The 24,129-nt window shown below is 33.1% G+C and overlaps 1 protein-coding gene and 1 long non-coding RNA gene across 3 annotated transcripts in view; both read left to right on the top strand.

The window, feature by feature from the left end:
- The window catches only part of LOC123674782 (zinc finger protein castor homolog 1-like), a 98,360-nt gene extending 74,433 nt beyond the window's left edge, over positions 1-23,927 (top strand). The window contains exons 6-17 of one of the 2 annotated variants that reach the window (XM_045609863.1): positions 14,744-14,909; positions 14,987-15,402; positions 15,499-16,192; positions 18,028-18,178; positions 18,256-18,459; positions 18,533-18,682; positions 18,862-19,333; positions 19,640-19,732; positions 20,071-20,180; positions 20,236-20,795; positions 21,012-21,235; positions 21,944-23,927. In XM_045609863.1, coding sequence (XP_045465819.1) covers positions 14,744-14,909; positions 14,987-15,402; positions 15,499-16,192; positions 18,028-18,178; positions 18,256-18,459; positions 18,533-18,682; positions 18,862-19,333; positions 19,640-19,732; positions 20,071-20,180; positions 20,236-20,795; positions 21,012-21,235; positions 21,944-22,218 — 3,515 coding nt within the window. In that variant the 3' untranslated portion in view covers positions 22,219-23,927. The remainder of the gene's footprint in view (positions 1-14,743; positions 14,910-14,986; positions 15,403-15,498; positions 16,193-18,027; positions 18,179-18,255; positions 18,460-18,532; positions 18,683-18,861; positions 19,334-19,639; positions 19,733-20,070; positions 20,181-20,235; positions 20,796-21,011; positions 21,236-21,943) is intronic. The other variant, XM_045609864.1, reaches the window with a different exon arrangement.
- LOC123674783 lies at positions 4,259-6,932 on the top strand. Its single transcript, XR_006746706.1, has 2 exons — positions 4,259-4,476; positions 6,745-6,932. It is a non-coding gene; the product is annotated as an uncharacterized LOC123674783 (long non-coding RNA).
- Positions 23,928-24,129: the final 202 nt, after the last annotated feature.

Below are 24,129 nucleotides of genomic sequence, written 5' to 3'. Positions count from 1 at the left end.
CAAGCCCTCAGAATAGCTGAATAACTTTATGAAATTTTATGAATAATAAAAAGGCCTAAACGAACTAAATTGACGCTCAATTGTCGTGAGACCAGAGAACTGTGGTGATTTTCATTGACTCAATTGTACTGATTGCTCTCTATTTACAGATGGTTGTAGCCATACTTTATGGCTGGTGCACTTGTCTGATTTAGTGTTTCCTTTTGCGAATAAGTTAGCTGGTCGTTTTGAAAACGTGCACCTATGGAAACTCTAGTGGAGGATATACACAGGATTGTCGGGATTGTTAGGATAACCAATAAAACATAAGTTAATTGATGTTATAACATTCTTCTATTATCGAACCAAGTTTTATACTTTCTATGCTTTTACTACCAATGAAGTTGTATATTAACAATTTGAGGATTACATTGTGCAACAGACACTATGATTCAGACTTCTTTCTATGGTTCGCTTGAAGCAATATATATATATATATATATATATATATATATATATACACATTTTTTTTTTTTTTTAAATTCACCCTTATTAGTGGGTTTCGTAGAGTTATCCGGACGCCAAGGCATCAAGGATAACCCTCTTTATATATATATATATATATATATATATATATATATATATATATATATATATATAGGTCAAAAACAGACCTGGAAAGACTGGATAGAAGAGTGAGAGCAATTTTCACGCAGCACGGCATGTTGCACCCAAATTCGGCGATAGAGAGGCTATATATACAACGCAGCGAAGGAGGTCGGGGACTGACTAGCATAGAGATCACCGACCTAAAAGAAAAAAATAACTTAAAACGGTATTTTGGCAACGAGACCTTACCTCTGCACCGGCTGGTATCTGCTATGTTCGATTCTCGCACCCCTAACGCAGCAGAAAGAGCAGAACCTGAAACAGAAGAGCTAGAAGAGAAGTGGAAAAGAAACTGGCAAACGAAACCACTACATGGCCGTTTCTACACAAGCCTCCACCAACCAGAGGTGGACATGAAAAGCTCAAATACTTACCTTACGCAGGGCTACTTGTTCCCCCAAACTGAGGGGACCTTCCTGGCCATACAGGATCAAGTTGTACCAACTCGAGTCTACATTAAACATATAATGAAGCAGCGTGTTGAAACCACAAAGTGTAGACTCTGCAACCAGGAAGAGGAATCAGTGCAGCACCTCTCATCGGGATGCTCAGCGATAGCGGGGACTAAATATCTCAGCCGACACAATAACATGGGCAAGGTGGTGCACCAGCTGCTGGGATTGAAAGAACTCCTCATAAAAAACTTTACTCCACATCATTTGTACAACCCACAGGCACTTCTAGAAAATAGCGATGTCAAAATATACTGGGACATTCCAATTGCGACGGATCAAGGGGTGGAGCACAACAGGCCTGATCTCGTTATTTGGGATAAAAAGAAAAACGAGGCTACCATAATCGATTTCGCGGTGCCTTTTGACCAGAACCTCATGAAGGCTTACAAAGACAAAATAAGCAAATACGAGGCACTAGCGAGACAAATGAAGAGCATGTGGAGGCTGCAGAAGGTGGAAATAAAGCCGATGATAATAAGCTGCAATGGACTCGTCCACAGAAAAACCGTACAACACATACGAGAACTTCAACTCCCCATCAACGCATTATGTTGGATGCAGAAAGCCGTAATACTGGGGACGGTCAACATCATTCGGCAGGTGGTCTATCCTCATTAGGACTCAGAGGATCTCGCCTTGGTGCTAGCACCCGGCGAATCTAATTGAACCCACGAGAGTGTGAAAAAAAAAAAAAAAAAAAAAAAAAAAAAAAAAAAAAAAAAAAAAAATATATATCTTTTTTTTTAATCACCATAAAGGTATTGGTTCTACATCAGCCGGGTCAAGTTTGACCAAGACTAATCTAGATTGTAGTCAGGAACATCCCCACGATCCTTGCTGTCCAGAGAAATACTTCCTTAATTTTTTAATTTTAAGATTGATATAAACTGCAATATCTCCAAGTGTTCGTTTTCCTGAAGGATAGTAAACTGTGCCCAATTTGTAATGTCTCTAGTCGTATTTTCCGGCATGGGCGTTAGTTTGAAAGTCCATAATTATACCGGCACGTGACCAAAGTTAATCAAGAACGAAATAATGACTTGGCAGCGATATTCTCGAAACAATTGTCTGTTGTTTCTGACGCAAAAGATATGGAGAACAGCAAGAAACGTCGAAATATCCACTGTTAGATGTAATGTAATATGCTGGACAGTTAATAAATTCTGTATATTAATACGGATTCAGGCATCGGCCGACAAGAGAGTCGACTGTCATTTGTTTAGGCATTATTTCTGTCGCGAACATTACGGCAGATATACGGCTATATAAATGAATCACGTAGACTTACACAATATCACTGCTGAGAGAAGAGTTTCCGAAAACCGAAAATAGACGCGTCCCTGCGATAGTTTTGTCGGAGACAATGATGGAGAAAAGCAGATCAGATCAGGTATAGGAAATGGCATGGATTCAGGAGCAACACAGGATTGGATCGAGAACATCATATGTGACATGTCCCATAACATAATTAATAATTCATTCTATAGTTTTTCAAATTCATTGTATTAGATTATACTAGTACTAATAAGATCACGGGAGAACTCCTTGTAGAAATTATACTAGTACGCTATACATCTCTATTATCTGTAGATCATCTATCTAGTAGAAAAATTTTTATTTAATTGATAAATATATACCTAGCCAACAGATCTGCCTACTCCGTACATTCATCTAACCTGCGGATCTACTATATAACAATATTCATTTCAATATAAAATCATTCATCATGAAAAAGTACCTATCTAGTAAATAATTATTTTAATGTATATTAATTTCCCTTAATAATTAGACTAAATCAAGTACATAGATGGTAGATCAATTGAACAAAACTTCCTATACTATTTAGACAGAAATGGCTGTGTAGGCTAAAGATGGTTCCTAATCGGGTCTTGTATATCGGGTGAGACATTTAACTTGAAACTTTAAATGATCCCAAAAACTATGTAATTTAGAAAAAAAATGATTCAACTAGAAGTTGTTGGGTTTCAAGGCGGAAAGAAAATGAACATATTTTGTATCAACCTTGACTTTAACTTCAGGGTTATTTCAAGGTTAACTTGATTATTTAAAAGGGAAGGTATATTTCTAGTGCAGATTCTTATTCTTCATAAAAAAAGTAGTAACTCTTATTTGAAACCTTTTTTTCATCGGATTTCATAATATTGAACTAAATTTTATTTAAACGGTTGCAGGAATATCGGTGCAGAAACTTTGAAATTATGTAATGAATCGTTCATCAAAAGAATTGATATATGTGTAAAAGTCCAAGGTAATCATTTCGATCAATTACTGAAATGATTTGAAATTAATGAAGAAATAATCATTATTGAAATCGTTTTTTTTTTTTTAATTTTTCCCAATTGTTTAAATAAGATAAAGTTCAATATTTTGAAATCCGATGAGGAAAATTTCTCACGAAAGTTACTACCTACTTTATTTTATGAAGAATGAGAATCTGCACTGAAAAATCTATCTTTCCATTAAAAAAATTAAGTTGATATTGATATAACCTTGAAGTCAAAGTGGAAGTTACAAAAATATGTTTGTTTTCTATCCCTTTTGATTTTCATTTGAAACATTCTTCTGTAAAGTGCATAGTTTTGGAGATAATTTGCTGCCTCAAGCTAAATGCTGCACACTGTATAATATGATAATTTTTTGATTTTGATTCTGGCGATAACATATATTGAATTTGAAATGATTGAATTAATTACCGTCATTTGATTGTATTTTAAATGTAGTCCTTTCAACAACAACAATCTATGATCCAGAGAGAATTTTGAACATTCAAGGCTTTCATTACATTTATCTGAAGCGAAATAAAAGCTGATGATTACAATTTTCATGAACTTAATTCTTTTATTGCTCTATATTTGGGTCCTACCGACCATGATTACTTGAATTATTGATTCAAAAACATAAGGAAATCAGTTGCAGATGATCACATCATAGCAGCAAGACCTTGAGGCCTAATACACTCCTGGAACAGCTTGAAATGAAATCAGTTCGGACTTGAAATACGCATCGCGAAGTGTTAATACAACTAATTAGAATTACCAGAGTATTTATTAAAGCGGTTCTATTTTCAATACAACGAAAACGCAACTTGGAAATTTTTGTACGACTCGAAATCCTAGACAGCGAATGCCAAAAATTTGGCATTTGAAATTTAAAAATCGTAACTTTGCTTTGGCTTGCTTCAAACATTTTCTCGTCTTTAATTAGATTGAGATGAGATTCATTACGCTGGTTGGCATTTCTAATTAAATTGAGGAAAAGGTTAGACTCCATCCGAGGACAGGTCCTTACTGCTCCCGAGAATACATTCGAATTTCATTTCCTGAACCAGTCCAATGTTTCCAAAACATGTCATGTAGGTACCTACACATTAATTTCTTTGAGCAACAATCTTATATTGTCGTGATACGGTGATTGCCATGATAAAGTCATTAATATGATCAATTTCTGTTGCTTTTTGAACCATCATGCATTTCACACCACAATCAATGACACAACCGGTCAATCAGTTTTGTGAAACCTTTAAATACTGGCGTGTCCATCGTTTAGATGTTTTTTTTTTTTTAATAATTCTACTACTCGAACACCGAATTCCTAGTATCCCAGTACTTTCCTCCTCTTTCGTAGGTGGTGCAATTTTATAAAATGGTCATATTTTCATATTAGTTAAATAAAAAAACATCCATATTTTCATTATGAGGCACTGTGTAATGATATCAGCATATATTCCCATTCAAACAACAGCGGAATTTGAAATAGGAAATGATGCGGAAATCAAGTGAAGTACCGCCAATCTCCTTCAAATCTGAGAAGGCTGTCCCTTTTAAAGTCGCTAGGTTTTAGTTAGTGAACACACCAGTATCTCTAGACATCTTGTAGTTAACTATAATGATTTCCATCGGGTCGAAGTAAGCTTCATGTATACATTGATATGTATGTTCATCTCTGTGATGATGAAGAAGAGGAAAGTTTATTTTGCCTAATAAACTGATTACATCGCTGAGGTATATAATGAAATATCAACATTTTCATCGAATATCCATGTATTGCGATATAGCTTCATCCTTTTCGCATTGTTCAACAGAGAATCGAGAAGAACGCATAAAAGTACACCACTGAATAATAAATCTTCACTCATTTACCGTGAAAAATCGCCATTCCGAGAATGTTCGTTATAGGTCGCGGCTTTTTTTTATGGCAATAAAAATCCACTCGAGGCATTCATATGTGCAAAATCCATATTTTCATGCCGTCTACAATTTTTACGCATGTCGATCGCCTTTTTCGCCGACAGTTAATTCGACTTTCGTCTGGACACAATGGTACACTTCGAGCCGATTGTTCGAATCGTTCTTTTTTTGTTTTGACAGCGAGAAGCCCATAAAAATCCAAACGTTTCGCGGAAAGGCCAGAAGGTGAGGTCTGAGAACCTTGAAGTTCATTCCAGAAACGTTGAATTATATTGATATCAATTAATTAATTCATTTCTACTGAAAATTCATAATTTTCAATAAATTACCCATTTATTGAAACACATTGGCGAAATTATTAATGGTGCGTCATATAGAAGCCTGTAAATTGTAAATCATAATGAGTTGAAAGAAAAATGAATTGAAATAATTTGAAAACGAATTTCAGTTCACAGTAACAGAATGAATTTCCATACATATTTCAATTCAAAAAGAAATTTCCGATTTGAAAATAGAATAGAATAGAAATTCGGTCGATCAGTATAAAAGGATGCAATTCTACATTTCAAAAAGCGCATCTTGGCGATCAACGAATGAAGGCTAACTTCAAAAGAAGAATAAAAATAAAACAGGAGCACCAGTTCAATAACGAATAAATAAAGAGTTAAATGAAATATGGTTTCACATAAATGAAATCCCGACTGCTATTTAAGAAGAGCGGTAAATTGAATTCGAGTTTGCTATTCGCTTACTTATCTTGAAAGATATTCTATATTCACTTCTAATTACTCATGAGTAATTAGAAGTGAATAAAAAATTAAATGTGCACATTTAATTTTTTAACATTATTTTATAATTTTCTTAATAAACCAAACTCAAACTTCTTACGTCTCCCATATTCGAAATATAATCGGATGAAAATAAGCTCGAAAAAGAATATGATAAGATATATAATTCTTAATATGTAGGGGAGACTAGGGATGGTTGATACAAGGGGAGGTTTGATACACGGTCAAATTTCGCGCCTCGGTTCTTCAAAGAAGGCGTTATCGCGTGCAGTGCCTCTATGAGTGTGAAAATAGTGTCAGTAGCAACGATCGCGTCACGAACAAAAGTTTTTAAGCATAAAGTGTGTTTTCTACATATTCGATGTAAGAATTTGCATAACAAACGTAAGGCTTTATCTCTTTGTCAACAAAAACTAACGAAATTCATTACTTTATTCTTGATGCGATTTTCATTGAGAATATATAGGCCAGTACCTAGTACGAACTTCAATCGAATATCATAATATGTTCAAGACATATATTTTCTAAATTTGTATTCTAGGGAGGTTTGATACAGTTTGTGTCGGGAGGGATCATACACGTATTAAACCTCTCTATATATTTCGCTGCAGCAGAAGTTACGAATAGACATTTCAAACATTGCAGGCAACGAATCCGACGAGACACCGAAAATAATGAATTGCACTAGATGCAAGCTGGATCGTCATCTTCATCAGAGAATGGAGTGCCATTCAGCCTGTGCAAGTGTCATTAGTAAAATAAAAATGTTTTCTTGCGAATTATGTAGGAATTAAGTAGTGTTATATATGATAATAAATATTGATTTCTCACTATTGCTTGTACCTTATTTCTTATGGTATCACATCTCCCTTTTAGTGTAGGGAGGTTTGAGACACTCTGCACCAACAATTTCAAGAACTCATAATCAAGGTAGAAATTTCCAATTTCAGTAATTGAATATTGCTAAATGTGTAAGCGAAGTCCTTAAATGTCACTCTGACATAAATGGATTGGTAAATGTTAAACACAATTTTTTTATTAACAATTTTGTAAAAAATGTATCAACCCTCCCCAGTCTACCCTACTGTGTTTCGTCATTGTGATTTTCCGCAAACAAAGAGTAATTTTCGCTTGAAGTTAGATCTGAAAGTTAAGACTTGAGCTGTAACCTGAGGCATACGTGAGGAAAACCAAGGCCTACCGCTAACCCGTTTTGTCAGAACACCCGATAAATTCTACAACAATTTTTGAGATTGTTACTTTTGTTGATGTAATTTTTCAGGTGTATAATAAAGCTTCATACATTATTTGTGTCATTTTGTGTTTGGCTCATTAGTAAAGAAATTTTAAATCAAGACAATATTTCGTACCTACTGATATCAACACGAACAAAACTCAACCTCGATGGGCTTCGTGCCGCTCCATATCGACAATAGCACATCTTCACGCTACTTTTGGGTGTGGTAAAATATTAAGTGGAATTTTTAAATCAAAAATCTCTCGTTTTCGGCTCTTGTTTTATTATAACATCTTCAATTTTTCGCAGTCTCGCAACGACAGCCCAACATTTTTACGTGTATTTAGCATGAAAGAAGCTCCGAATGTGGCCAAAAGAAGATAAAGTGTCGAAGCAAAGCAAACTGGTTTGTCCATATCTAGAAGTGGCAGTGTTAAAATCGTAGAAAGATTATAAATCCGAGAGTTATCATTAGCACTTCACTGGAAAACGAAAAATGAAATTTTACGAGGTGAAAGCCATATGGGTAAAAAAGGGTAGGACGCTGAACTAGTTGATTTCCACTTGAGGATTCAGCTTTAAATTGTTACTGTTTTATCCAATCAAAAAACAAAACTACTTAGAAAATACGTTCCAAATATTCGATAATATAAAATGAGTTGATTTATAATTAATTAAAATAAAATAATAATTAATACTTTACATTTATACAAATATTGGAAAACTCTTGCTTTTTGCAATAATACATTATTCCATTATTATACATTTGATTTTCATGTTCTCTTGAAAAACATTGTTGTTTCAACTCGAAATGTAATTTTATAAAAACATTACATGCATCGAGAGGCGATAATTTTCCATGCTCTATTAGAGGTCATAAAAGTTTGAGGTATATATAAAAAATATGGTAAAAAAAGATTGCACCTTTTGTAGAAAACATTTTTGTTTTAGTTCAAAGTTAATCTAATTACATCCTCAAATAAATAATAATAACATTAATAACTTCAAACAATGAAGCATGTGCAGACAGTTTATTTATTCTTAACTTAACTTATTTTATATTCTACTGATATGTAGCTAGAGTCTTATTTGAATTCATCAGTGACAAAATTACTTGAAATTATTGGTCTCTCTCATAACCAACGACTCCAATATAGATAGGTCTAGATATCTACCAACAAATTTCCCAACGTATCCAAGAAAAAACATTAACATTAGGCAATAAAATTTCAAATTGAAAGCGATTATTTTAACTACCCGCGTTTAATATAGGCGATTCGGGAAATATGTGTGATATATAATTCAAATTTATTCAAATCGCATTATAATTAGTGAAAAACATGAAAGCCTGTGTTTTTCTTCCTCGGAAATTATAAGACGAGGCCGTAAACCTACTAATTTATTCAATATCTTTATCGTTATGTCTTCTTTTATGCTCCCTGCTTTGAATTAATCCTTTTTTTTTCTTCGAAAGGTTTGTGATCGAGAACATTTTTAATGTATTTTCGATGGTTTCATGAGTCCTGGAATGGCCTATTCCAAAGTATCAAATTTCAATTCTACGTTCCCATGAAATGAAAAATATTTCATGGTGCTCATCCCGATTCATATTAAAGTAATTATACGGATAATGCTTTTAATTATGGAAAAAAAACAAAGGAAAGAAACAGTTAACAAAAAAACGATCGGATGTATGTTTCAGTTAGAATGTTCTTCGTTGTATGTTTCGAGAATTTTGAGAACTTTGGATAACAACCCCGAAATGATTGAATATATCAAAGCTCCTTTTAGTTTTCGTAATTATTCTACTCACTTGTTCAATCTCCAAGGCTTTTAATTTCCGTTTCCCGAGGTCTGTTATGTTTCTCGCCATCTGGATGAAGAATGATGTAGAGTTTCTCTTCAGAAACATCATTCTTTTATATCGTGTCTACGATGATTCTTAATAAATAAGATTACAAGTAATTTCACTGGATTTCAGAGAAAATATTTCCCATTATCAATTGTATTGTTTGAAAAAATGGCAGAATAATATTCTCCCAAAATAGATAAAAGGGAATCTAGGATTAGCGAAAGAGTTGGAGAATGTCCAAACTTCGGCAGATCCCTCCAATAGCTCAGTTGATGCTTCCAGAAAGTATGTCTAGAATGTTCAAGTTTCACCGGAAAAGTATAACCCTTTATCATATTAAAATTACCGTAGATCTGTAACAAATTGCTGAACAGGAGTTCAGAAATGGAATCTTGAAATGTCGGTATTGTTTCGTCGAAAATTTAGATTAGAGAAAAATTTAACTCGTTAAAAACTGAAAATAAATGAGATTCCAAAATGTTTCTGCGCAGTTGAAAAATTACTTATATTATATTTCATACGTCAAAGGAATTTCCAACGGATCATCGCAACTTTCGACTTGAATTTGGATTCGATCATTCGTCACGATTTCTACATTTTTATGAGCACATTCCCTAAACAGAACAAAAATGACCAAAATTTCCGTTTCAACAGATCGAATTAGGTTAAAATTTAGTTTGTATAATGTGAAATAATCACTCGAATGTTCATGACGGATTTCAGATGGATCGTATATTATCAAAATTTGTCATTTAGATAATATAACCGGAACAATGATATTTTAATGAATCGCATGTTCTATAAGAGTTCTATGGTCTCCTATAGCCACATGAATGACACCAATAAGAGCATTCTTCAAAATTTTTATTGTGATAATAGTTATGATCTGGCCACATCTGTTTTTATATAATTCGAATGTCAGAATTATAGTCATAATCTATATCATATATCATAAGATAGGACTGAGCCGATTGAGATGTTTTGAAGAAGATCATAGGGGGGACAAATATCTGACTAGAATCAGTGGTTCAAATTTCAATACTTTTCATTACGAACGATATCATGAAACTCGTCACAATCATTTCATTGATTAATCGGTTGTAATTGAATGAAGTAATTTATATACAAAGTTAAAATGAGCACGGCCAAAAAAACGATTGAACAAGTAAAAAAAAACTTCACTGTGCGCTGTTTATAGTTTTGTTTTCATTGCCGCCTCTGAATTCCTTGCTATATTAATAAATCACAGGCTTCGGACAGACGGAAGGACAGTGAATTAATTTGCTCCAATTAACTTGATTGGCTCAATCAATAACAGATTTACCTCGATCGTGTTTCTCAGTTATTGACATAATACTGGTCTCCGGAATGAATGTTGAGAAAGAAGTTATCTGCTCTGGAAAGAATTGATTATGGTTCTGAAAGATATCCAAAAAGTTTCAATCCAGAATAAGGTACAAGGAAAACAAGAACAGTTCTCCTGTCTCATCTCTATATTATTTGAATCAAACGTAAATATTTATGACTTCATTATTATCGTAAAAAAAACTGAAGTAAATAGATTGATATAGTCTATAGTGGTTATATGACAACGTAATTCTTAGTTGAAGGCCAGGAGTTCCAGTCCTAGGACATGCAAGAAATTTTCTGATTATGGTGGAGCATTCGACCATTGGCTGCTGGGTAATAAATTAACAATGATGTGCCTGTAGTGGTGATGGGAATGGGACACAGTAATAAAGCCTATACGGAACACAACTGATTTCCTGAAGTCGTACAAACTCTAAGCTTCTTGGAGGTGTACGGGAGTCGGGATAGAAAACATTAAATTCGTAGCGAAATATTTGTAGAAGTAAAAACTAAAACCTGTCAAATATTGAAGGCTCATCTGAATTCTTGGGGTGCTTACTCTTAATATTAATAATTATCAAATTTTTATTATTTTTTATGATTAATCTATTATATAGAAGATCTCAGTTCATGATAACTAAAGCAGAAACAGAATGTTTTTATTTATAAGCTCATAATTATATCGAACATTCGGATAAAATCAGCTATATACATTTCAATATTTTGGTATAGTCAGTTTCATTCAAAAATTGAATTCATGGACCGTTTTTTTTTAAGCCTTCGTCAAATTTTCAGCCAAATATTTTTTCGAGTTTTTTAAGTTTGCCTCGAATTTTCCTTTGATAATGCAAAATTATTTGATAAAGAGTATAAATATAGGACACAGGAGTTTTTATAAGTGAATATGTTATATGACTATTTATACATTCTTCCACAAATTCAAATCATCATGTAAATGTATGTATATATATAAATACTAATACATAAATGAAAACACTCGTATTTGAGTGATGATATTTGAGATGCTAGCACAACTCATAGTTTCTCAATCAAGAAACTTAATTAATGTTGAGGACTAAAGAGGTGGAAAAAACATTACTCAAAAATTCTATTAATCTTCAGTTATGATTTTTGGACGAGTAGTATTAGTTTATTTTGTCAATCATGAGGAGGAAAGTTCAGGAAAGCATCAACGTAACAGATTTTTAAGTTTGATTTTCCGAAGATCTACCAAAAAATTTCATCAATAGGCTCAGTATAGGAATGAATTAACGCTTTGAAGGGATATTTCAATTATCTTCCCGTGATCTAGCTGGTAGTTCAGAATTTAATCAATCTAAACCGATTTGCGGAAGTGTATCAGAACTTGCAATACATTTCTTCGTTGGAAGAACAATATTTCCCCCAAGGGAAATGAATCTCAAACCGTTTCAAAAATCGGGGTACCTACTCTATTGACTCAAAAGCTCACGTTGAAATCTGAAATTAGATTGAAGATTATTAAAAAAAAATCGGGAGTCTAAACCCTTCAATAATAGCCCTCCCCTACGAATGAAGGCACCCCTATAACAGAAAATTTAAGCCATATTTAAAATAACCCTTATGCCCAAATCTAAATACTACTTTAAAATCTAGTTTTATAGGAGAATCGCCAAGCTGCGCGTTACACACATGAGCGGAATGTGGAAGGCTTCGAGACAACTGGGAAACTACATTAGGCAGACACGACCATCCCAACACTCGGGGTCTTTTCAATGAAGTCCCTCTGCGGAACGCTTGGCCAACTGTACAAATCCTTGTATTTCGTCGACATAAAGGGTTGAAGATACTTTTGTGTGTCGCTCCCTCTTTTTAGTGGAAATTCTGAAATTCTATACCCTTTTATTTTGGTAGGGCCGCCTCAGTTTTTTATTATATTTAAATTAAACACGTGCAAACACGGTGGGTAGGGATTTGGTAGCATATTGATTGAGAGTGTACAAAGGAGCTTTTGGGGATATACGAAACGATTTTATCTTGATTCCTTGAATTATTATTCGACGACGACTCTCAAGGTTTTTTTATGAAATGAATGAAATGAAAACTTTTTTGAAAAGAAATGTTTTGGATATATATAATCTTGTTACTTCACTTAACTTAAGTACTCATGTCAGTAGGGAGTATTTTCAAACTAATGGGAAATATTTCAATTGACAATTTTGATCATTGTTAAATGTTAAACTACCATTTTTGAAGTACATACTATTTTTTTAGATAAGGGGCCAATGCACAAGACCTGTTTGATAGCGAATCAATCTTTGTTCTTCAAAATGGTTTTCATTTTGTGGTGCATAATCATTGTCCACGTTAATTTTCTTTTGGTTGAACGAACTGATATTGATTTTAATCGGTCAATAATTCATTGTCCTAAAATATTTACATACATATTTTCTCCTTTTCTTATATGCTTGACCCCTTTTTGGAGTGCATTTCTGGGATGCATTAAAAAAAATGATGACACAACGATCATACAACAAATTGAAATTTCGCGTATTCTCAAATATAACAATTTTAAACTCGTGTCAAAATTTCGTACTGGTAGCTTCATTGAAATCATAAAATATTCAATGAAAATATCGAAAAAATTAGGGAAAGCTTTGACGTGAAGTCATGAGCTTTTTGGGAATATTTCCCTCCTGTCAAAAATTCTATGTATCTGGAGAACAATTATCGAAAATTACAGCGATAATTGCATTGTAGGAAGCGAAACTGCACTGCGATAATTGTTCTGTTCATAGATGCTTAGTTTCTATGCATCTAACACAGTTCGAATCTATGGCAATTCCATTCTAAATCAGTTTGACAGGTAATGTAACAGTTTATTCGGGAAATATTCCCCCGAATTACACTCGTGCATCAAAATTACCGGATAATTTCGCATTCCAGCGTGTTTTCTTTGAAAAACTGCATTCGGTCATTTTCATTTTTGGAGAAAGAGCCCTCCACCTTCGGTGTCGGGCTCTTTCTCCAAAAATGAAAATGAACTCATGCAGTTTTTATGACAACACGCTGTCATGCAAAATTATCGGTAATTTTGATGCACTTGTGCAATTACCTACGATAATTCGCCAATTGCAGCCTTGGAAACACATATACACCTATGTTATGTGGTCTCTAAGAGCGCCATTAGCGCTTACTTTACGCCAGTGCTTTCATTTTTTTTATAAAATTTTCGATTTTGATCAATTGAGTTGCTCGATTAAGTGAAGAGAACGATCAGTTCAATTTTTCTGATTTTCTCCTAAAAATCGTTAACTTGAAGACAAAAATATATAGAACAGAAAATCTTAATATCTTAAATTTCATTGAAAGCTTATACCTCTTGAAATATTTCCAATCAATTCAGGAACAGCCTGTATATTAAGTTGTACGTATGATGTGTGTTCTTTGGAAAAGAAAAAACTTTCTTCTGACATGAAGAATCTCTAGTTGTCTACTTTCTTTTCTGACTAACCTCTTAAATTCTATGCATCTTTGATCGTATAATTCCGAAAACTATGTAGAACTCCATTACTTCAACATCTTTCCCATTCCCATTTTCTCATTACTGTGACGCAACACATCAACCCGTCTGCATTTCAAGAGTCCAGATGTTTATAAAAAGGGTCAAAAACGAATATGAACCAAAAGTTCAATGAGCCCGCCAACATCCACGTTCGTCTTTTTTCCTTCTTTCTTTATTCCTCCTTATTTATACAAGTGTTGAGTTCATTTTTATTATTTAAAATCCAGACATATCATGCCGAATCATGCCTTGCTCTGAATCATAAATGAGCCTCTTGAAAATCTGTTTAAACGTTCATCATATATTATGAATTACATGGGAAACCCACGCTCGAACTTAGATGTGTAGGGTCCACTTGGTAAGACTGTGATATTTTCGATGATTGGTTGATTATCCCCGATTGCATTCATACGAAGGGTATGATAAAGATTCATAATTTTCATGAGATAATTTGTCATTATGAACGACTGAATACTTCGAGCATTACATAAAATTACTCATCTTAAAAATTGCTACTTTTATTTTTCCCTTATTCTCCTTATTAATGGTTTAGCTTCGTCTAAGTGACAGGTGTTCATGAAATAGACATAAATCACTAGCAATTCTTTTTGTTTTAGATTTTTTCGATAATCAGTTTTTATTCAAATAATAATTTTTTCAGCTATGATTGCTCAATCTCTTTCTGCTACACCTCTAAGAGATACTGTGCCCTCTTCAACTATGTTAATGAACAAAACACCAAATCAATTAGACTATTCCAAATACGTAAAAAAATTCTCATCGGCGCATGAATGCGGTAGCTCATATTGTAAGGACCTTAATTATAGGTAAGAACCGTCAATAGTGATAATTTAAGTGATCCATTCATGAAGAATTTCCCCAATATCATTTGATTCCATTTCAGAGAGCATTTCCACTGTTTGGACTGTAACTCTCGAGTTTTCATCAAGAAGGAAGAAATGATCCGGCACTTCAAGTGGCACAAAAAACGAGACGATTCCCTACAGCACGGTTTCATGAGGTACAGTCCTCTGGACGACTGCAGCGAAAGGTTTGCCAACTGCACACACAACAAGAAGCAAACCCATTACCACTGCATCAAAGAAGGTTGTGATAAAGTCTACATTTCAACCTCTGATGTTCAAATGCACGCGAATTATCATAGAAAAGATTCTGCAATCATCCAAGAAGGTTTCCAGAGGTACAGAGCCACTGAGGAATGCGGCGCTTCTTATTGTGCCTTCTTTGGTCAGAGGACAACCCATTTTCACTGTAGGAGATCTGGATGCAGGTTCACCTTCAAGAACAAGTCGGATATGGGTAAGTTCCCCATATTTGATATTTTTTGTAGAAAAACACAAGAGCTACCATATTAAGACGAACCATAATATATTTTAACTATGATATTTTTTGTAGAAAAACACAAGAGCTACCATATTAAAGACGAACAACTCTCCAGAGACGGATTCAAAAAATTCATGAAAAATGAAGTATGCCCTTTTGAAAACTGCAGATTTTCAAGAGTCTGCAATCATATTCACTGCATAAGGCCCCAGTGCAGCTATGTCTTACACAGTTCCGGACAGTTGTTCTCACACAAACGCAAACATGAAAGGAAAGACTCGGAATTAGCCTACAGAAAGTACAAATTGGCACAAAGTATGATGAAGACGATGAGTGAGGGTAATCTTTCCAACCCTTTCGGTAGGGAATTTGACAATGAGGCTCTCAACATGTCACAACAACAGTTCGAAACTTTAAATTTGAGCAGACAACACTTAGAAAGCATAAATCTGACTCAGGGCTCTCTGGAAACTTTCAATAATTCTATCTATACTCAAGAAGGTACTTCTAACATATCCAACTGCGGGAGTATCAGCGAAGAAAACTCTCCAATGAGTTACGATGATGAGAATTCGGCCATGGATTTGTCAGCGTATGACAATTCCAACCACTACCAGCCAGATGATAGTGGAAATACCAGTTCTGAAGACTTTTGGAGGAAATATATCAAGTCTTATGGGCCAATGGAGAACTGTGAAAGTTCTTGTGAGTTCAATGGTTCTATGCACTATCACTGTATTACAGATGGCTGCCAAATGATCTTGAAGTAAGTATGTTAGAATTTGATAACGTAATATTATGATGTCTACTATTCTTATATTCGTTTATGATTCCTCAAGAATTAATGATTTATGCAAGATTCAATAGATCAAATACTACAACATTATGGTAAAATGGTAATATAAATCCCATCATCCTGCAAAAAAAAAAATTATGAATAGTCGAACAAACACAAAATTGCATATTCCAATATTGAATTACTTTCCGCACTCAACAATTTATTAAAAATAAATACCAGATGATGAAGACTATGGCAAAATCTTTGTAACGCGAGTATATGTAGGAACATTCAGAAGGAAAAATCCTAAAAACCTTGAATATATTAAATTTTTGTATAAATTGATACATTCAAAACTCCTATCATGGGGTGTTCGATTTATGGTAACATCCATTAGCATTACTATTAAGTTAATTACACGACCTCCTTTTCGGAATAAATCTATCATTGCTTAAATTTATTAATCCACTGGTCAGAATATGTTCCGTTGTCCCTGGATAATATTAAATTTTACCAATTGATGGAATTTCGTATAAATAATCAAACAAATCGGATTCTGAGTAAATGAATATACAGGGTGTAACGGAACCCTAAGGGTTAAGACACACACAGCGGTTTCCGCCGAATTGACGTACCGACTCTTCAAAACTGCAATACTGTTTTGAACGCGGCGCCGACATCACTCTTTCGCAAAGTGAGACCTCAGTAGGAAGTATGTTGGTTGGTAAATCGGTTCAAAACAATAGGTTGGTTATTGTGCTATTCATCATTGAAAATGCAGCATTCAATTATTGAAATAGCCATATTATACTCACTATGAAAAGGATAAAAAAAAAAGGAGGTGAATGTGGATTCATCCAATCGTAGAGGAGAGACCATATCATGCATTCCTTCAGAGAAAAAATTAGATATATTGACTGCACATTTGGAATATTGACAAACAAGTTGCGAATTTTTCACAGAGCTATAGATGTTGATTTTGATTTAGCAGAAACACTTAATAAAATTCAATGCAATTTCACAGATAAGCTCATCCACATTATTAAAATATTCACTTTGCAAAATTCCTCTTTGAATTTTAAAACAATTCCATTTTATTCCAACGAGAATGGAAAAATGATTTGTTCCTATGTTGAGGAGTATAATATGAATTATCAAATGACTATCTTTCAGTATTCAAAAGACAATAATTCTCCTCAATGCGAGATTATTTCGAATGAACAATAGAAAGAAAATTAAAAATATTTAGAAATTAGTTTTGACATCGCAAATTTTTTCACCACTAATTGCGGGTTTACTGAATAGATCACTCTATCATTTTGTCGCAGTGTCTGTAATTCCCGAATTTTGAGCCGGAAAAGGTCTCAAACAATAGTTTGACTTAGTTTTGACTTTTCCCATATTAAAAAAAATTACCCTTCTCAAAACTGATCAAATGATCGAAGAAACGAAAACCAAAACAGCTGTGTGTGTCTATACAGATTGAAACAAGTGTAATGATCAGCCGCCCATCGGAAATAAAACAGCTGCGGCGCAACGATAGAATGGCCAAATAGACTTCGGAAGCTATATTTTTAAACGTTTTTATTTCGTTACATAACAATTGAATTCTTTTGTTTGCTACATTCACCACTAGGCTATGGCCAGTCACTCATGTTACACCTTGTAAATATTCATAGAAAAAGAAAATTTAATTCGTGCAACCTAATACGGCGAAAAATCAATCATCTTTCACTTATATTTTTTCTATTCGATAAAAATATCGACCAATTATTTTTCTAATTACTTAGGTACGATCAATCAATCCAAAATTTTCATTTCAGTTCAAAAGAGGGAGTCAGAGAACATGGTAGGAACCACGATCTCCAAGATCAAATAACAGAAAATTTCTTTACTATCATTACTGCTAAAGACGGGGTTTGTGAGGAATCTTGTATATACGGCGATAAAGAAAAGCACTACCATTGCAATTGGGTATGTTGGACATTCGTCAAGGGTCCCTGGGACTTGATTAATTTCGAAATTCCACTAATTTTTTTGTATATTTCCAGGAAAACTGTAAGGAAGTTATTCTTCCATCAGAGAAACCATTCAGACGTTTAGAACATTATAAAATGCATGAATACTCGAAAAAGTTGTCACTTACTAAAGATCCGTTAACCATGACTCATTTGGCAACATCCATTGATGGAATGTTTTGTAGAAAACGAGGAAGGCCACCGAAAAATCGTGTAATCGAAGTCTGGAGTGACTATGTAAGTTTAAAAATAAAGCACCAAATATTTTCGATTTGATTGTTATCAAAATGTTATGATTGTTATTTTTTAGTCGTCTTCTGGAAACCAGAGTATGATGGATTCTCCTCAAGCAATTTTCACTAGTTTCAAATTGCCAAAACCTTTCACAACTCCTTCTGGTAGCAAAGAGTTGGACCAAGTTGATTCTAACGATGAGTGGTCGAATGAACAAAGCAACAGTGTAAGTTGAAATTTACATGTAAATTTAAAATTTCTTTCGAAATTCTGTACCAAATTAAAACTCAAAATCAAAAGTTAGTTTTACTGAAAGTTTTATAATGCCCAAGGTAACATGAGAGGTCTACTGGTTCCATTGTGTGCCATGAAAGAAGCTACATATATATCAATTTTATTTTTCAGATCCAAGAACTAGGTCTTCAAGGCTTTGACATCTTCAACGAGAATACTAAGTGTCCAGATCATTTATGCCCCTATCTAGGTAGCACCCACTATCATTGCAACCAAAATAGATGCCTCTATGTAACTGACAAGGAAGATGTTCTCATAATGCATAGTAAAGACTTTCATGACAATATAGAAATTCTTGATAATTTCGAATTCTACGATAGAAATGTTGATTGCCGTTTATCTGACTGTGCTAGCAACAAGATTAACCGCCATTTTCATTGCACAAGACCAAACTGCAATTATTCTTTTGTGCAATATTCAACAATGGCTATACATAACCAAAAGCATTTGGAAGAAACTCGAAATAAACTAGAAGAAATGAAAATGAAGAGCGAAAACTTAAATGAAGATCACAAAAGTGAAGCTAGTGATTCAGGAATTCAATATAAAGCTATGAATTTGAGTTCTGGAGACAAAGTATCAGGTATGTACAGTTTTTTTGTAGAATTCACTGTATTAATTCAGTTTTCTAAGTATGTTGAAATTTAATGATTTCTAAGCTATTATTTGCTACTTTGAGTACAACTATATTTTCTAAGTTTTAAATATTCATCTTTGGCGATTTGATAAATTAGAGATGAAAAACTTCTAATATGCACTGAAATCAATATGCAATCATATTTCAATATAACAAAAATATATCATTATGTATCCATTGATGTAGTTAGATATAGAAGCACTTTGTAAAATACTCTTGTTTTTCTGTATCTATTTGTCTCTCTCTTTCTAGTGGTGAAGGCTTCTGGGACTTTTTATCCTCTTTCAACATTGCCAACTGAACAAAATAAAAAAACCAACGATTTAAGTAAAAATGTTGATACAGGTACGGAATGTGATTTTTTGACATTCTTGCTGGATAACAGTTTAATGAGAAATTTTAATTCTGTTGATGTTAACCCATTGCGTGCAATAAGAATATTCTCATTTTGTCTGTACTTCACTAGATACTGTATTTATTGACACTTATTATATTCTGACAAAATTTGATTTTTCACCTTAGACATATATTTTCAAAGCAAATTACTTCTAAATTCATCAATAATTTATTTTATATTATTATTTCTATGCTTTATATTTTTCGCATGAATGCTTGAAGCATGAAATTTTCCTGGTATTCTCATTCAGATTTCATCTCTAATCGAAATTCAAAAATTTTTATAGAAACTACATCTCGAGAAAATAACATTTTGTATGGTCCTGAAATCTGCTGCTCCAGACCATTCTGCAAGCTAAAGAGAAAGTATCATTATCATTGCAATGCATGTAATCAGGTAAAATATGCAAAATATCCCTTCTAATCAATATACTAACAGTTCAATATTTTAGGCCTTTTCCGAAATAGAAAAATTAGTTGTTCATACTGCAAAACATAGTACAGGAGCCCTTAATAGCCAAATCCAAGAAGACAACAACAACCAACAGACATCTACCTCCTCAAATAATACTCCTGTTAAAACAGAATCAAAAATTAATGTGGCTCCTCTTCAATCTTTGCAAAACCCAATAACAACCAAACAAGAAACAGAACATCAATACCTTCAGCCAACTTTTGATCCATACTTCTCAAATTTTCCCCCAAATTTGCAGTTTGCATTACTTCAACAGCACCAGAATGCAGCATTCTTACCACAGTCCCTTTATCAAAACCCTTCTCTACCTCAACTCATGTTCCAACATTCTCAGCTGATGCAGTCGCCTCTTTTACCCTCTCCCAGCTCTTATTCAGCAGAGAACTCGATGAGTCCTTTAGCAGCAATGGCTGCAAATTTGAACAAGAGGTCACTGAGTCCTCATGAGATGTCTCAGGAGCAAAAAAAGGTCAGGATTCAGAATTCTATGAGGATATTGAAGGATGAACCAGTACCTGAAGGATATCTACGATTTAGGTGATTATTATATATTTTTTTTCAATTGTAACCAACTCCACTTTAACCCATTGGAGGACTTAAAATATTCCTCACTGTTTTGTTTAGAAAAAACTTCTTTCTAATTTACAACTAGAGGGTACTAAAAAATTAACTAAACACAAATTTGATTATATTGGATGAATAATTGAATTAATCAATCAATCAAATTAGATAAACCATTTTTTTTCTTTTCAGATTCAATGAGGATTGTCACTACCAACATTGCGGTTATAGAGAACATCAAACTCACTTTCATTGTCAACGGCAAGACTGTGGATACAGTTTTTGTGACAAAACTAGATTTGTGCAGCATACAGCTAGACATGAGAGACTTGATACTTTGATGGGAGGTGATTTTCAACAATATAGAGCCAATGTGGCCTGTGGAAGACCAGAATGTTCCTACACAAGTAGTTTAGGTGAGTTGAAAATATAAAAGTTGTCCGGATGAATGGATTATAGGTAAAATATACGATAAATGCTGGGAAAGTCTATATTCAGAAAAGTTCTGTAAAATGATAATTTAAAAAGCATCTTTGTAGAAATTATCCAAATTATTTTTGTTGTTATTTTTTGTGCCTCATTTTTCAGTTCATCTCAATAATGTTCAGGGAATTCACAATCAATAATCGACAAAAAATCTATTTTAAATTAAGCGTTACAAAATAAATTTCATGCACTGAAGTTGTTATATATTTTGTTGTCGTTGAACAAGACTAGATTTGTGTAAAGAAAATTCACTGGAGTGGTTAAGCACTCCACAAATACTTATCACGCTACTAATTTAGACTAACTTTCTTGAAATCGCCACTTGAAGGCGCCCATTTTCAGTCAATAGAAGATGGAAAGACTTCTCTGCGAGAATTGAAATTACTGCTATTCGGATTTCTGAAAATAATTTTGAATGAAGTTTTGATTATTGGATTACAAGTTTTATGTTGCTTATTAATTTGGGAAGCTTCTTCGTCAAAGACAATACAATAAATTAGGATGGATATTTTGTAGTGTCTCACTTTCAACCTCATTGTTTAATACATGCCCGGAATTATCATTTGACAAACTTTTGCCTCATGCAAGTAGTTAATTAACATTTGGATATCAAAATATCGCACTTTTTTTTTTAATAGGATCCACTCAGAACAAAGCCTCTCATTTTCACTGCTTGAAGTGCGACTTCGTTTGTACAGACACCAACAAGGTTGTAGCCCATAGAAGACAACATCAGAAATTAGATTCTATCCAAGCAGCTGGCTTCGAAAAATTCACACCCAGTCAGAACTGCAGGGTGATAAACTGTCAACATAGCGGTAAACAAACACATTATCATTGTCTTCAGTGTCAATATGCAGTCCTTGGACTTGCTCAAATGTCTGCTCATAAATACAGACATTTAGAAAATTGAAACAGTGACATCTGATATTTAATTTTTTGAGTATATAGTGACGATTCAATTCCAATTGTCTGTCATATATTAAAATTCAAAGTCTCGCCTATCTATTCAGAAAGATGACATATGGATCAATCTCTAAATAACATAAATGAATTAGAACATATCGATTGAAATCTTCCTATTTGTCCCAGTCTTCCAATTCAATTGCTATTAAGATTTGTTCATGAAAACAAATCACCCACCTTACCGAATATTTGAGCGAATAGTGATAAAATTAGCAACATGTTTACAAAATTAAGAGATCTTTTGTTTATTAACACTAAGATATATTAATTATCCTTGAGATTACCCAAATAGTTTATAACAATATAGATTATAAAGAAAAAACATTGTTGTGAATTCCAAATGACATGAAAGAAATTCCATTTTAATATCAATGTAAATATTGTACATTCGTAGTTTTGTAATATTTCCTAATTTTTATGTAAAATATTTTCTGTAAATAGTTGAAAGAGCACCTCATTAATTAGTTTAATAGAGGTTATGCATTGGACATGTTCATAAAGTATCCCAAATATCAGGGTAGTAACCCAACTTATTTATTTTTGTTTTTATTTATTTCACAATGGAAATTTGTAAACTTAATTTGCAGTTAAATTTTTTCTAGAAATATTGAAAGATATAATCTATTATTGTTAGAGGAATGTCAGAATCTATTTTTGCTAAAAAATACCATTTATTTCCACATAAAAATTTCATACAACACATCAACTGGATGGATTAACTTGATGTTAATGGAAATTTATTTGAAATGAACAAATTATTTTTTTTGTGGGAATTTATGGGTGGATTTTTCAGTAGGGATCAAATTAAAACAGAAAAAGACAAGAGTAGTATTAGAAAATAGAATTCTTAGATAGAGGCCTTTTGGAATAGCTTAGTGCCTTAGATAAAAGACGGATAATATTTACTGTGCCTTTTTGGCAAATTTTTTGAGATAGAAATTTTATGGTCGTAACTCTGAGCCTTCTAGATCTTAAACAATTATTGTTTAATTAACTGAGAATATTGAAATGGTTTGAAATCAATAGTTCAAAAAGAAATATAATAACTCTTTCCAAAATTAATTTACCTATTCAATGATTCATTGAATATAAAATAAGGTAAAAATACAATAAAGAACGAAGAAATAGAATTAATAAATAAAAATATCATTCCATTAAGTGCCATACTATACAGATCAATGTAGAGTTAGCATAGAATAGACGAGAGGGTTATCATTCTGAATTAACCATTGATAACCGAATTCTAACGTTTTAAAATTTTTTGAATGCAGATTGATAGCCTTCTCAAACACTGTCATATCTTTTCAACTCTTCAATTTAATGGACTTTGAACATTTTCTGATAAGTTTCAACCAGAGAATTGAATTGCCATGAAACATCTTTCATTTTCTTTTCCCCTGGTACCTATTCAAAGCATATTGAGTTCAATTATCTATTGTTTGGTTATGTTCTTCTCATTTTAATTGTTTTCTTTTGTTCATAGCTAGTCTTCTTTGTTTCATATCTCTCTTCTTTCAAATTGTATAAGTATATATTCAGAATTTTAATTATATTTTATTAATTTCAGAAAAATGTATGTATTGTTAGAAAGTATGTGTGTTTACCTTATTTTTGTGATTGTATGTGTTTTTTATAAAAAAGTATTTATATCTTTAATTGTATCATTTTAAAATGAATAATTTACATTTTTAATACCTTGACAAATAATACACTATGCCAAGAAATTACGCACAATCCTAAAATCTCGAATTTCTCTGTGTTGCCAACAAAAGTTGGCACTAAGGTAAAAACTTTAGTGCATTCTTGTTCCATAGGAATAAAGAGCTTGCTCACATGTCTGTAATTTTGAGACGAGAGT

Source organism: Harmonia axyridis, chromosome 3 (assembly GCF_914767665.1).
Source record: "Harmonia axyridis chromosome 3, icHarAxyr1.1, whole genome shotgun sequence".
NCBI classification, from domain to species: domain Eukaryota; kingdom Metazoa; phylum Arthropoda; class Insecta; order Coleoptera; family Coccinellidae; genus Harmonia; species Harmonia axyridis.
This window is presented reverse-complemented; position numbering and strand designations above follow the sequence as displayed.